Source organism: Oncorhynchus clarkii, chromosome 20 (genome assembly GCF_045791955.1).
Source record: "Oncorhynchus clarkii lewisi isolate Uvic-CL-2024 chromosome 20, UVic_Ocla_1.0, whole genome shotgun sequence".
Classification (NCBI taxonomy): Eukaryota; Metazoa; Chordata; class Actinopteri; order Salmoniformes; family Salmonidae; genus Oncorhynchus; species Oncorhynchus clarkii.
In genome coordinates this window covers 32,279,580-32,295,166 of record NC_092166.1, presented here as the reverse complement: position 1 = coordinate 32,295,166, position 15,587 = coordinate 32,279,580, and the positions used below count along the sequence as shown (strand labels likewise).

General features: G+C 43.8%; 1 protein-coding gene across 3 annotated transcripts; it reads left to right on the top strand.

Annotated features, from left to right (window-relative positions):
• Positions 1-160: 160 nt before the first annotated feature.
• LOC139376226 (vang-like protein 2) lies at positions 161-15,471 on the top strand. 3 transcript variants are annotated; one of them, XM_071118541.1, is made up of 8 exons: positions 161-628; positions 10,260-10,634; positions 10,891-11,014; positions 11,273-11,880; positions 11,977-12,110; positions 12,276-12,411; positions 12,694-12,940; positions 13,450-15,471. In XM_071118541.1, exons 2-8 carry the CDS (start codon positions 10,564-10,566, stop codon positions 13,708-13,710), a joined length of 1,581 nt encoding a protein of 526 aa, XP_070974642.1. In that variant the 5' UTR covers positions 161-628; positions 10,260-10,563; the 3' UTR covers positions 13,711-15,471. The 3 variants fall into 3 exon arrangements, with proteins under 3 accessions (XP_070974642.1, XP_070974644.1, XP_070974643.1); XM_071118543.1 differs by having other exon boundaries at positions 237-628; positions 10,350-10,634; XM_071118542.1 differs by having other exon boundaries at positions 237-628; positions 10,315-10,634.
• Positions 15,472-15,587: the final 116 nt, after the last annotated feature.

Here is a 15,587-nt window from a genome sequence, read left to right as displayed (position 1 = left end):
ATCGATATTACTTCTTAATTCGCTGAATAACGTTATGGAAAAGGGGTTTAAATGTGACAACTTATCTATTGCTGTGATGTTTTGGGGAGAGTTTCCAGGCATTCTGGGTGGGTTTTCAGAAGACATTTTAGTAAAATTGTAGCTTGACCTGGCAACCCTGTCTACCAGTCAGTCGTGGGGGAAAAGAGGAAAGTGAAAATACCTGAATGTATATTTGGGGATAAGTAGCCATACCCTGTTTTTTGGGCGGGGGTTCGAAAGCGTCTTTTTCTGTGTGGATATATATAGTGAACATGTTTGGAAATAATTCACCATTGAAGTAAAGGGGGAATACAATATATATTGCTAGGGTGAGGTTTCATGGTTCCGAAACAAAAGTCGGGAAGAGACTATATTCGCACTCGGTTTTCATTCCAGACCGAAACTGCAGGGAAGTTTAGAGAGGACCCCTGGCGTGATCGGGCCTATTGTTATTTTCACCCAGGCCACGTAGCTACGTGGTTCGAAGAGTTGAATCCTGAGTCCCAACAATTTGGGAGAAATTAGCCAACCCTCATCCCGACGACATGGGAACGAGACGCTGAGAGGACACGTGTGGCTTCAAGCTCTGTGAGAAATTTCGCCGAAGGTTGGTGTTCAATTCAATGTGCATGATCCATTCGTCCAGGGCTTCCCCTTTCGAAAATAAATGGGGGAAAAGATTCGCAGACGGAAAACGGATCATCCATTTGTGCTCGATAGTGACCGGAGAGTCTCGCCCTATTGTTTGCTAACCCTCATAATGGAGGTTACATTTATGCTTAGGTCGGATAAAATGGGCATTTATAACTTGTATATATCGTAGTTGAATCTTCGATAAACGTGTTTTGTGTTTGCTAGGTTATTGCTCATTTAGTAACAGGTTATTGTTTCATTCAGGCTTTTGTGGATACACTTCATTTAAATCCCTGTTCCAAACCGACCGGTAATGAAATGAGGCATGCCACTATTTGTTACGAATATAGTTAGCTACAGTGGATCTGATTCAGTTGGTGGCTAAATTACGTGTTTGTAACCTTGTTGCACTTGCAACACTGTAACAACGTAGCAAGATATTAACAAGGACTGCAGATATGCATGTTACAAATTTGTAATCTAGTCTAGAGACTAAAGTGAAACAGTATGGCTACAGTAGGCTACTACAGTAGCCCCAATTATGGCGAATGTTAAGCTTTCACTTCGTAAACTACACAATTACTGAGTTTTGAATGTTTTAGGTTAAACGTTAAGTTAGGCCTATGACATCAAAATGGTCCTAAACGACCAACTTTGCCACAGCAATCTGCCTACAATATTAATCTTTATTTGCTTATTTGATGCCTATTTTTCTCATGTAATTAGCTTTTGCTAGGGCTAATGTAGAGTTCCCAGTGCAAATGCTATTGTCCCAGCTGCCTGTGGCTCTCAAAATAAACAGGCCCATTAGATTAGAGGCATAGTTGTATTTATTAGATTTTTTTATTTAACTAGGCAAGTCAGTTAAGAACAAATTATTATTTACAATGATGGCCTACCAAAAGGCCTCCTGCGGGGATAAATTAAATAAAAAATATAGGACAAAATGCACATCACAACACAACACTACATGAAGAGAGACCTAAGATGACAACATAGCATGGCATCAACACATGACAAAACAGCATGGTAGCAACACGGCAGCAGCACAAAACAGGGTACAAACATTGTTGGGCACATCACGACAAAAGAGACAAGTGGTTATTGAGGCAAGACTTTGGACAGTGGTAACCTCAAATCCATGCTTGGATATGGTCACAGAAAAATGTATTGGCAAGTGAACGGTAAACTGTCTTGCCCCTCTGGTAACAATGTTGTAACAAGCCTGCTTTGTCCAGTCCATAGACTGTATGTTGATTTGGCCACATCCCATCTTTTACATTGTACACACACTTGCTCCACTTTATAGGAGCACTGGGCACAAAGGTTGAGAGTGCAGTTGTCTGTTTTTCGCTGGATTTTCTGTTGTCACTGCAGTTAGCAGTAGGTGGGTGGGGGTAGTGTGTGTGGCCCCCTCATACTCACTAACTCTCTACCACTGTACTGGGCTGTACATGTTTATTTTCACAGTTGCAGTCTTTTGGCTTCATATTACTCATACATGAAGTTACATACCGCGTTGCCACAATCAGTTGTTTGGACTTTTCCCCTCCCTCAAACAGCTGGTGAAAGTTTGGATTTCATGAAATGTAGAAACGTTGATTTGTCCAATGGCTTTAAATTGTATTTCTGTGTGGGCATGTAGTTAGAGGTATATCACCTCCTCTGTTTATATTTACCAAGCTCCATTAACCCATTAAGATTTGGAAGAGAGGAAGGAGATGTTGTCATTATATTAGGCTAGTAATTGTTAGAGCCATGTGAAGAGAGAGAGATGTGTACTCAGAAAAGGTAAAGGCATCTGTGATGCTCACTGTGGGGCAACGAGGCGTGCATGATAGTTTATGCACTGTCAGGCAAGCCCTGCCTTTGGCATTGGCTTATCTGACTGGGTCATTATCTCAAATCCCTGACAACAGGGCCAGATTAGACTTCTAAAAGTGACGGAGGTTGATTTGGATATATCATTTGACTTTCATTTGAGGTAGTTACTCAAGGGGCCCGAGTGGGTAATGGGCTTGCTTGTGTATGAATTTTCTACGAGCACTGGCAGATGAATCTGATAGATGCCAGTATACTTGGCAGATGTTTGCATATTTTCCCTATCTACACTATATGGATTAGATTTGCCAGAAGATACTGGCCCTACCGTTACGCTTGTTTACAGGGAGCTACACTGGGGTTGGTTACCACCCATTCATGGTTACCACCCATTTACTATGGTGCCATCTATGTTTGTTTAGATCGCTATGGTGGTATGGCTAGGTCTTATATACAGCCGTGGCCAAAAGTTTTGAGAATGACACAAATATGAATTTTCACAGTCTGCTGACTCAGTTTGTATGATGGCAATTTGCATATACTCCAGCATGTTATGAAGAGTGATCAGATGAATTGCATTTAATTGCAAAGTCCCTCTTTGCGAATACATTTCCACTGCATTTCAGCCCTGCCACAAACGGACCAGCTGACATCATGTCAGTGATTCTCTCGTTAACACAGGTGTGAGTGTTGATGAGGACAAGGCTGGAGATCACTCTGTCATGCTGATTGAGTTCGAATAACTGGAAGCTTCAAAAGGAGAGTGGTGCTTGGAATCATTGTTCTTCCTTTGCCAACCATGGTTACCTGCAAGGAATCAAATGCTGTCATCATTGCTTTGCACAAAAGGGCTTCACAGGCAAGGATATTGCTACCAGTAAGATTGCACCTAAATCAACCATTTATCGGATCATCAAGAACTTCAAGGAGAACGGTTCAATTGTTGTGAAGAAGAATTCAGGGCGCCCAAGAAAGTCCAGAAAGCGCCAGGACCATCTCCTAAATTTGATTCAGCTGCGGGATCAGGGCACCACCAGTACAGAGGTTGCTCAGGAATGGCAGCAGGCAGGTGGGAGTGCTTCTGCATGCACAGTGAGGCAAAGACTTTTGGAGGATGTCCTGGTGTCAAGAAGGGCAGCAAAAAGCCACTTCTCTCCAGGAAAAACATCAGGGACAGACTGATATTCTGCAAAAGGTACAAGGATTGGACTGCTGAGGACTGGGGGTAAAGTCATTTTCTCTGATGAATCCCCTTTCCGATTGTTTGGGGCATCCGGGAAAAAGCTTGTCCTGAGAAGACAAGTTGAGCGCTACCATCAATCCTGTGTCATGCCAACAGTAAAGCATCCTGAGACCATTCATGTGTGGGGTTGCTTCTCAGCCAAGGGAGTGGGCTCACTCACAATTTTGTCTAAGAACACAGCCATGAATAAAGAATGGTACCAACACATCCTCCGAGAGTAACTTCTCCCAACCATCCAGGAACAGTTTGGTGACGAACAATGTATTTTCCAGCATGATGGAGCACCTTGCCATAAGGCAAAAGTGATAACTAAGTGGCTCGGGGAACAAAATATCAATATTTTGGGTCCATGGCCGGGAAACTCCCCAGACCTTAATCCCGTTGAGAACTTGTGGTCAAACAAAACCCCACAAATTCTGACAAACTCCAAGCATTGATTATGCAAGAATGGGCTGCAGAATCTCTGAAGCTCTGTTTTCCATTGTCCCCTTATATGGCTGTGATTGTGCAAGGAATGAGCCTACACTTTCTGTCGTTGCCCCAATGTGTTTGCAGCATTGTGACGTATTTGTAGGCATATCATTGGAAGATTGACCATAAGAGACTACATTTTCCAAGTGTCCGCCTGGTGTCCTGCGTGGAATTCGGTGCGCAAACGCCAGCTGCTTGTACTTTTCCATTTGATTGAGGGGAGAAACCATGCTTCCACGAACAATATATCATTGAAGAGATATGTGAAAAACACCTTGAGGAATGATTCTAAACAACGTTTGCCATGTTTTCAGTCTATTATGGAGTTAATTTGGAAAAAAGTTTGCGTTTTGAGGACTGAATTTTCGTATTTTTTTGGTAGCCAAATGTGATGTACAAAACGGAGCTATTTCTAATACACAAAGAATATTTTTTGGAAAAACTGAGCATCTGCTATCTAACTTAGAGTCTCCTCATTGAAAACATCCGAAGTTCTTCAAAGGTAAATTATTTTATTTGAAGGCTTTTATGTTTTTGTTGAAATCTTGCGTGCTGGATGCTAATGCTAACGCTAAATGCTACGCTAGCTAGACACTTTTACACAAATGATTGTTTTCCTATGGTTGAGAAGCATATTTTGAAAATCTGAGATGACAGTGTTGTTTACAAAAGGCTAAGCTTGAGAGATGGCATATTTATTTCATTTCATTTGCGATTTTCATGAATAGTTAACGTTGCGTTATGGTAATGAGCTTAGGTCTGTAAATAGAATCCCGGATCCGGGTTTGGTCGACGCAACAGGTTAACATCTGCTAACCATGTGTATGTGACAAATAACATTTGATTTGATTTGATTTAGAGGTCGACCGATTAATCGGAATGGCCGATTAATTAGGGCCCAATTTTCAAGTTTTCATAACAATCGGAAATCGTTATTTTGGACACTGATTTGTCCCCAATTTTTGTTTACACCTTTATTTAACTAGGCAAGTCAGTTAAGGACACATTCTTATTTTCAATGACGGCCTAGGAACTTTGGGTTAACTGCCTCGTTCGGGGGCAGAACGACAGATTTTTACCTTGTCAGCTCGGGGGATTCAATCTTGCAACCTTACAGTTAACTAGTCCAACGCTCTAACCACCTGCCTCTCATTGCACTCCACGAGGAGCCTGCCTGTTACGCGAATGCAGTAAGAAGCCAAGGTAAGTTGCTAGCTAGCATTAAACTTATCTTATAAAAACAATCAATTAATCATAATCATTAGTTAACTACACATGGTTGATGATATTACTAGTTTATCTAGCATGTCCTGCGTTGCATATAATCGATGTGGTGCGTATCGTTGCTCCAATGTGTACCTAACCATGAACATCAATGCCTTTCTTAAAATCAATACACAGAAGTATATATTTTTAAACCTGCATATTTAGCTAAAATAAATCCAGGTTAGCAGGCAATATTAACCAGGTGAAATAATAACGTAATTATGATAACATAAAATTAACATAAAATTGGAGGTTGTGCAATGTAACAGGAATATTTAGACTAATGGATGCCACCCCTTAGATAAAATACGGAACGGTTCCGTATTTCACTGAAAGAATAAACATCTTGTTTTCGAGATTATAGTTTCCGGATTTTACCATATTAATGACCTAAAAGCTCGTATTTCTGTGTGTTATTATGTTATAACTAAGTCTATGATTAGATAGAGCAGTCTGACTGAGCGGTGGTAGGCAGCAGCAGGCTCGTAAGCATTCATTCAAACAGCACTTTCGTGCCTTTTGCCAGCAGTTCTTTGTTGTGCGTCAAGCATTGCGCTGTTTATGACTTCAAGTCTATCAACTCCCGAGATTAGGCTTGTGTAACCGATGTGAAATGGCTAGCTAGTTAGCGGGGTGCACGCTAATAGCGTTTCAAACGTCACTCGCTCTGAGACTTGAAGTAGTTGTTCCCCTTGCTTTGCATGGGTAATAACCTAAAACTTCTTACCTGGGAATATTGAAGACTCATGTTAAAAGGAACCACCAGCTTTCATATGTTCTGAGCAAGGAACTTAAACGTTAGCTTTCTTACATGGCACATATTGCACTTTTACTTTCTTCTCCCACACTTTGTTTTTGCATTATTTAAACCAAATTGAACATGTTTCATTATTTATTTGAGGCTAAATTGATTTTATTGATGTATTATATTAAGTTAAAATAAGTGTTCATTCAGTATTGCTGTAATTGTCATTAGTACAAATAAATGTAAAAAATTGGCGTTGAAAAATCATAATCGGTCGACCTCTAGTACACTACCGTTCAAAAGTTCGGGGTCACTTAGAAATGTCCATGAAACCATACATGAAATGAGTTGCAAAATGAATAGGAAATATAGTCAAGACGTTGACTAAGTTATAAATAATGATTTTTAATTGAAATAATAATTGTGTCCTTCAAACTTTGCTTTTGTCAAAGAATCCTCCATTTGCAGCAATTACAGCCTTGCAGACCTTTGGCGTTCTAGTCATTCCATGCTCCCTGAAGCTCCTCTCACAATTTGGTTGGCTTGATGGGCACTTCTTACGTACCATACGGTCAAGTTGCACCCACAACAGCTCAATAGGGTTGAGATCCGGTGACTGTGCTGGCCACTCCATTATAGACAGAATACCAGCTGACTGCTTCTTCCCTAAATAGTAATTGCATAGTTTGGAGCTGTGCTTTGGGTCATTGTCCTGTTGTAGGAGGAAATTGACTCCAATTATGTGCCATCCACAGGGTAAGGCATGGCGTTGCAAAATGGAGTGATAGCCTTCCTTCTTCAAGATCCCTTTTACACTGTACAAATCTCCCACTTTACCACCACCAAAGCACCCCCAGACCGTCACATTGCCTCCACCATGCTTGACATATGGCGTCAAGCACTTCTCCAGCATCTTTTCATTTTTTCTGCGTCTCACGAATGTTCTTCTTTTTGATCAGAACAGAAGCGCTATGATAACTCGCTCTCATGAGGACCTCCACAAGAAAGGAAGACCCAAAGTTCATTAGAGTTACCAGGCTAAGAAATTGCAGCCCAAATAAGTGCTACACAGAGTTCAGACACATCTTAACATCAGCTGTTCAGAGGAGACTGCGTAAGTCAGGCCTTCATGGTCGACTCGCTGCAATGAAACCACTACTCAAGGACACCAATAAGAAGAAGTCTTGCTTGGACCAAGAAACACGAGCAATGGACATTAGACTGGTGGAAATCTGTCCTTTGGTCTGATTTTTGGTTCCAACCACCGTGTCTTTGTGAGATGTAGGTGAACGGATGATATCCGCATGTGGTTCCCACCGTGGAACATGGAGGTGTGATGTATGGGCGTGCTTTGCTGGTGATTTTATTTAGAATTCAAGGCACACTTAACCAGCATGCTTACCACAGCATTCTGCAGCGATGCGTCATCCCATCTGGTTTGCGCTTAGTGGGACTATCATTTGTTTTTCAACAGGACAATGACCCAACACGCCTCCAGGCTGTGTAAGTGCTATTTGATCAAGCGGGAGAGTGATGGAGTGCTGCATCAGATAACCTGGCCCCCACAATCACCCGACCTCAACCCAATTGAGATGGTTTGGCATGAGTTGGACCGCGGAGGGAAGGAAAAGCAGCCAACAAGTGCTCAGCATATGTCGGAACTCCTTCAAGACTGTGGAAAAGCATTCCAGGTGACTACCTCATGAAGCTGGTTGAGAGAAAGCCCAGAGGCAATTTTTAAACAAGGGATAATCTACTTTAGAACGATTTTGAATTAAAGTAAAACTTTTGTGTAAGTGAAGCTTTTCGAGGTTTAGTGCTTTTATATTTAATCTCAGCCCACCCAGTTCATATTCTTCGGCATACATGGACACCTTTTTATTTTTAAGCCTTGGAATTCTAATCCTCTGTTATTTGATCTGCTTTTAATAGCTAGCATTTCCATGGCTATAGCGAATTGATATGGTGACAGTGGGCACTCTTAACTCCTCGTGACGGTTCAAAACTCTCAGAAGTAGCCACTATTTACTATTTTACATCTGGGATTACTATACATTACTTGTACCCATTGAATAAGAGACTCACTGAAATGGAAAAAAATCCAGGCATTTATATATATATAAAATCAAGTCTTACTTTATCAAAGGCCTTTTCAAAATTGCTATAAATACCAGGCCTGGCTTCTTTAGAAGTTTCATGTTGTTCTGTTATTTCTTGTAGTTGTCATATATTATCTCCAATGTATCGTTCATGTAGAAAAAAACTGATCAGGATGAACATTGCCTGGTAAAACCTTTTTTAATTCTGAGTGCTATGCATTACGCTAGTGTTTTGCATCACAACATTGAAGAGGTCTCCAGTTTTTTTCTTTTTTTTTTCTCCCCGATGGGCTGGTTCTTTGTATTTGACATCTGGGATCTTGTTTTAATAATAGTGAAATCAGACCTTCCTGCTGGTTAGGTCTTTATGATATCATGTTGTGGCTAAGTGAGGACGGCGTGAGTGCGGAATCACCACGGTCGCCGAGTTCATTGACCGGATCACATGACATATAGGGTTGAAATAAGAAAAGGGAACTCTGCCTCTCCAGCAGACCAAACGTTGATGGATCAGGTGTTCATCATGTCGCCAGTATCACAGACAGCCTGTGGGGGATTTGTTTTTTGGGAGCTCAAGCCCAGAGCATGGGAATACAAACAAGCCACAATGAGCATGTGGGTTCCCTCTGTTTTGCATTATGTATCAGACAATGGTTTTGAAATGCAGGCGGAGTAGACTATACATTTTTGCCCCTGCTTGCTCCATATCCACCACACCCTCCCAGGGCTGCACAGCATGTGATGGGAGCTGAAGTTCAGCAAATGCTCTGGGGCCCTTAGGTTTCCAGTGGAGGGTACAAAGGCTATGAGTTTTTATAGCATAAACAGTGGGGCATTTCCCAAGACGAGGCTCAAGTCAACTTGTGCATGCAAACAGATACACACAGTTGAGAATAGACTGGCAGTTTAATGGAGTTAGTTGTTAAACGTAATGCCCTGCATGCATGGCCATGACTGACTATTGCCCCATATGTGACAAATCAAACTGTCCAATTAACATGGTGAGCCAATACAGTTTCTCGGGGTAGGAGAGGGTGGTGTAAGGTCCGTTTCCACGGAAACTGCCAACCTCCAATTCCCTCCATATGAGCACCCTATTTTCATCATCACCAGCAGCGGAGAGGCCCTGTTACCCAGGGGGCCAAGGGAGACCAAGAGGGAATGTGAGATAGGGAAAGAGAGGGCGAGGGCAAACAAGTTTGTGAAAACACAGTAACCCAATATGACTCCATTGTATCAGATCTGTAAGCTTTCCTGGACCTCGGCATCACTGCAGACTTGTTGTCTGTAGAACTACTTAAGGGCCAACCCTGCCTGAGATTTAAAAGCTTGTATTTAACCCGAGAGCTAACATGTCTTCAGTTGCGCAGACGGTCAGGGTCAAATACCCACAAACAGGCTATGCTTAAACCCTACACCCCAAACCCCCAGTACCCTATTCTGCCACCTCTGGTCTCTTGACCCACCCACCCCTAAGGGAGGGCAGCTCCCACTCAGCCCAGTCACAGCTCCTCTCTGTCCTGGCACCCCAATGGTGGAACCAGCTTCCCTCTGAACTTATGACACTTTTGTGTGTATTTATGTATTTTTTGCTAATATTTTATGCACATGCTGCAATTTCCCTGTTTTGCCTCATTGTCAGGTCGCTCCCCTAAAATAGGTTATTAACCTCAATTGGTCTTACCTGATTAAATAAAGGTAATAAAAAAATCCCACAGAACAAGCTCCCCACTAGCATTGACTGTGCTGATAGCTACTTTGAGGAAAAATGTACTTACTATGACCGAGACATGTGGTTGTCCCACCTAGCTATTTTAAGATGAATGCACTAACTGTAAGTTGCTCTGAATAAGAGCATCAGCTAAATTACAAAAAATGAAATGTAAAATTAAATTGGGTTGGATTTAAACTTCGGGATAGGAGTTTGTTTTTGTCACTAATTCCCTTCTCTTTATTTCAGGGCCTGTCCACTTCAACCCGCCCCCCCCATCCTACTCATAATCTTATCTTTTCAGTCTGTCTTCTCTTCTTCCTACCCTCCTTTTTCTAGTCCATTGTTTCCCTGATTCCATCTGTCTGGTGGGCTCTTCTCCCTGTCCTCTGGCCTCCAAGATAGATTCTCTCAGGAGTAAGGTTGAGCTGCTGAAGCTGCCTCTGGCCCTGTCCACCAAGTCCATCTCTGAGCTCAAGAGCCAGCTGGGCAGAGTCAGGGAACGAGGGGCGGGGGGAGAGGGGCCTGTCAACCCTGTCCACCGACCCGAGACATGGACAACGAGTCACAGTACTCGGGCTACTCCTACAAGTCGTCCCACTCTCGCAGTTCCCGCAAGCACAGGTACCAGAGGGTCAGTCAGTTAACAAAAAACACACAAGCGAGCAAGTACATTTGAAACTGTCGTTCCACAAATGTTTTAGTGAAACACTTGGCTCAAACGCATTTGTAATATGCACACACATCGATCCATTAGTCGATGGGCACATTGATGAGCAAGCACACACAAAACACATGTACCCCCGGGCCTCGGTTACGCAATGACAGAGGCTTAACACGCTGGACATAACTGTGTGGCTGTCCCGTTTCTTTTATCCAGGGATCGGCGGGACAGACATCGCTCCAAGAGCAGAGACGGCAGCAGCCGTGGGGACAAGTCTGTCACCATCCAGGCCCCCGGGGAGTCGCTATTAGACGCAGAGTCGACCCGGGGCGATGACCGGGTTAGAATCACAACCGTCTCCTCTTCAACCCCTCTACATCTCCGTATTTATTTCTCTCATAATAGGGACATTGTTTTTTCCTGACCTTGTGACTGAACCAGGATCAGGTTATGCGGTCAGAAAAACGTCAGGTCCCGTTAATAATCTTCCCTACCCGTCCAAATCACAACCTCTCTATCCTTTTATATCGCTATAAAGCCCCCCCTCCAATCTCTCCTCCGCGTTTACCTGATGTCCTGTCTCTGTCCCTGTCTGCAGGATGACAACTGGGGCGAGACCACCACCGTGGTCACAGGCACATCAGAACACAGTGTGTCCAACGAGGACCTGACGCGCGTCTCCAAGGAGCTGGAGGAATCGTCCCCCCTGGAATGCAAGCGCTTCCTGGGTCCCGTGCTGGGCGGCTGCCTGGGCCTGTTCGCTCTGTTCACCCCCCTGGCCTTCCTTGTCCTCCCCCAGCTGCTGTGGCGTGAGGCCCTGGAGCCCTGCGGCACGCCCTGCGAGGGTCTCTACGTGTCCCTGGCCTTCAAGCTCCTGGTGCTCCTCATCTCCTCCTGGGCGCTGTTCCTGCACCCGCCGCGCGCCACCCTGCCCCGCTTCTTCGTCTTCCGCTGCCTGCTCATGGTGCTGGTGTTCCTGTTCGTGGCGTCCTATTGGCTGTTCTACGGCGTGCGCGTGCTGGAGCCCCGGGAGAGGGACTACAGAGGCATCGTGGAGTATGCTGCATCACTGGTGGACGCGCTGCTCTTCATCCAGTACCTGGCCCTGGTGCTGCTGGAGGTCAGACACCTGCAGCCTGCCTTCTGCCTCAAGGTGGTGCGCACCACCGACGGGGCTAGTCGCTTCTACAACGTCGGCCACCTCAGGTCAGTGTGTTACGTGTTCGTCTGTGTGTGTGCACTGTGCTGTTCACGTAGCCTCATTGCGATGTTGATAGTATTGAAGATGCTTGTGTGTTCCAGTATCCAGAGGGCAGCAGTGTGGGTGCTGGATCAGTACTACAGGGACTTCCCAGTCTATAACCCTGCCCTGCTCAACCTGCCCAAGTCCATCCTCTCCAAGAAGATGTCTGGATTCAAAGTCTACTCACTGGACGGTAAACAGCATTCTACACCCCCCCCCCCTCTATCTCTCTACCTTACAGTATCTTTCCATTCAGCTGTCCATCAATCCACCCATCTAGTCATTTGTCCACCCACTCATCCAACTATCCTCCCTCCCTCCTATTAATCCATCCACTGGCTGATGTATTGATCTACAGAGAACAGCACCAATAACTCCACCAGTCAGTCCCGGGCCATGATCGCTGCTGCGGCCCGCAGGAGAGACAACTCCCACAACGAGTACTACTACGAGGAGGCCGAGATGGACCGCAGGTGCCGCAAGCGCAAGGCCAGGTAAGACCGACAACATCCTGTCTCCCTATACATGTCTAATATGCTTTTTAAAGTGATTAGGGAAAGAAGAACCCTGTTAATGTCCCTGTTCTGTTTGTCTCCAGTCAGTCTTGTTGCTATGTACGTTGCTGGGGGATAACCAGTCCCTTTCATAGTGTATTTCAGGCACAGTTATGATGACTGATGCCACTGCCCATTGAGTTCTCCTGTATCATAGTGCTGTTGCTGATGGTAATAATAACACTAACACTGATCATAATGATTTATTGTGGCGCTGTCCAGGTTGGTAGTGGCGGTGGAAGAGGCCTTCACCCACATCAAGCGTCTCCAGGATGATGACCCCGCAGTCTCGTCCCACAAACACCCCCGTGAGGTGATGGACCCCCGGGAGGCGGCTCAGGCCATCTTCGCCCCCATGGCGCGGGCCATGCAGAAGTACCTGAGGACCACGCGCCAGCAGCCCTATCACAGCATGGAGAGCATCCTCACACACCTGCAGTTCTGTATCACCCACAACATGACCCCCAAGGTGAGCAGAATTGATCATGTTCTCTTGGAGTCTATAATATATCATGCTAAAATAGTGTGACTCTGGGTACATTGTGTGACTCTGGGTAAAATATTAGAACGGCTTTTGGGATAAATAGTAGGGCCGGGACGATACCAGTGTTGCAATTGATTTTTTTCCCATGACAAAATTTAAAACGCAAAACAGTTTGGTTTTAAAAACCTGCTATATGTAAAATATTGTCTGCCACAGCTTGGAAAATAAATACATGTGACTGGATGACAGCATAATTGTATTTGTTTTCAAACATTAGGACTGTCCTAAAGAAGTCAAATCCGCTCTCCTTGCCACAATACTCAAGTGCATCGCTATACTGGTATCCTCCCAGCCCTAATAAATAGCATGCATTTGATCAGATCTTGAATTCAAATTCTAACTTGTACACAACTACTCATCTTCTCTGTACCTATTCACATGTCTTCCTCATTCAGGTTGATTTTGAAAGGCTGTATTTTATTTTGTCTGTCCAGGCATTCCTGGAGCGTTACGTGAGCCCAGGCCCTACCATGCAGTACCAGCGTGAGACTGGCAGGGGGCGCCAGTGGACTCTAGTGAGCGAGGAGCCGGTAACCTCTGCCCTGCGTCAGGGTCTGGTCTTCTCTCTGCGCCGCCTCGACTTCTCCCTTGTCGTCACGGTGCAGCCCCTCCCCTTCCTGCGTATCGGTGAGGAGTTTATCGACCCCAAGAGCCACAAGTTTGTGATGAGGCTGCAGTCGGAGACCTCTGTGTGAAGGGGGGTCAGTGGAGGCCCCTGATCCTACTGGGATACGCAGGGTGCTAGATCATCATGTACTCTCCTATTGAACCATTGTCATGGATGTTAACAGAATGGGATGAAGCTACGATCTTCCAAAGACAGAAAATGGATGCCTTGACCATGTTTTATGACACTGTAAAATTCCCTTACGGTGTTTCTTGTCTGTAGGCCAACTGTCTCCATCAGTTTGCAAAGGAACTACATTCCTGAGCTTGTTGTAACTGAGACTCTGTGTGTTGTAGAGTCTTATTTCATGTATATGTGGCTCTCATTTAATTTTACACTGGCCTTTTCTTTTTTACACAAAAGTTATCATGATTTGGTAACATTGAATGAGTAAATCATTCCTGCCTTGGGACAGCATTCTTACAATGTTTCTCAGACTGACTTTCCTGAATAACCTGTTGTTCCATGAAGCTGTTTTGAATGGACTTGCCTTGTCTCTATCCTGTGTCCACTGTCCTCCACCCATCTCACTCTGACCAGGGACATGTGATTGTATCCTCACTGCAAGTCGTCTGCTGTCATAGCAAATCACCAGATTGTGCCACATTTGTAAAACATTAAAACAAGCACAGTAACAGCCTTACCCATGTGTGAACTACGAAATGCTGGCCGGTGATCTCTGGCAAAGAACCACTTCTCTGACCACTAAACCTCTCGGTTCGAACCCAGATGTACTGTGACTGGCAGCTTAATGTTGCTACTTAGACAACAGTTTGGTGCAGTTCATCTTCTGAGCCACAATATGACTGCCAATCATTTCTATTCAAGCAGTTAGAACTCTAATACCGTACATTTCTGTGAGAACAACCAATGAAAGTTCACAACTGGTTTGACATAATTGATGATAACATCAATGCTAAAGATTGTCATTCCAGTTTGTTTTTTTATGCATGCTAGAATTCTGGGTTTAAATACATTTTCTATAAGGTTGTTTTAGTTTTCTATACATGTTTTTTATTAAGTTATAATTCAATTCAAAAAAATGTTTTTACTTTTGGAAAAGTGGTGGTGTGTGTGTGTCTGTGTACAAAGATTTGAATGTTTCTTTATTGATAATAGTAGCTTGTATAGTGTGCTCGATGTTTTTACTCCTGTTCTCCTCGTCTCTGCTTTTCTCACATACACAAAGTTGTGATTGTATGAAGCCCTGTCTTTCATTCTCTGGTCCTGTTAGGAAAAACAATACTGTAAGCCTACTGACGAGAAGATGATTTAAAGACGTAATGGGCTCTTGAGTTTTAATTCAGAGAAAGATGTCGAATTGAAAAGTAATTCCGATGGAGTTTAAACTTCTCTTTCTTACCTAAAACACTTTCTACTCGTTCTTTTCTGGCTAATTTGTTTTCCACAGCACCCCATTATTCAACATGACCCTCTAGTGACAACATGCTACCACCCTCGCTAGGAAGTCATTTCTTTCTTGGCCATGTTGTGTATGTGCAGTACCAGTCACAAGTTTTGTCACACCTACTCAGTTTGTCTTTATTTGTACTATTTTCTACATTGTAGAAAAATAGCGAAGACATCAAAACGATGAAATAACACATGGAATCATGTAGTAACCCCCCAAAAAAGTGTTAAACAAATCAAAATCTGTTTTATATTTGAGATTCTTCAAAGTAGCCACCCTTTTTGCCTTGATGACAGCTTTGCACACTCTTGGCATTCTCTCAACCAGCATGTACAACAGGGAAAGTAAATGTAATTTTATTAAACATTCTGGCTTGTAGAGACTGTGTCTTTTTTTTTAGGGCGACTTTGGTCACACTGCAAATCCACAGAGTAACCATGGTAACAGTCTGGTTAGTGAAGCATAAACGAAGAGAGGTGAACACCTGACACACT

Excerpts from the sequence above, each read along its gene's own strand:
- LOC139376226 (XM_071118541.1), top strand. The coding sequence starts at position 10,564 with ATGGACAACGAGTCACAGTACTCGGGCTACTCCTACAAGTCGTCCCAC. Across the intron at positions 10,635-10,890 it reads CGCAGTTCCCGCAAGCACAG|GGATCGGCGGGACAGACATC; the intron begins GTACCAGAGGGT and ends TCTTTTATCCAG. Across the intron at positions 12,412-12,693 it reads TGCCGCAAGCGCAAGGCCAG|GTTGGTAGTGGCGGTGGAAG; the intron begins GTAAGACCGACA and ends GGCGCTGTCCAG.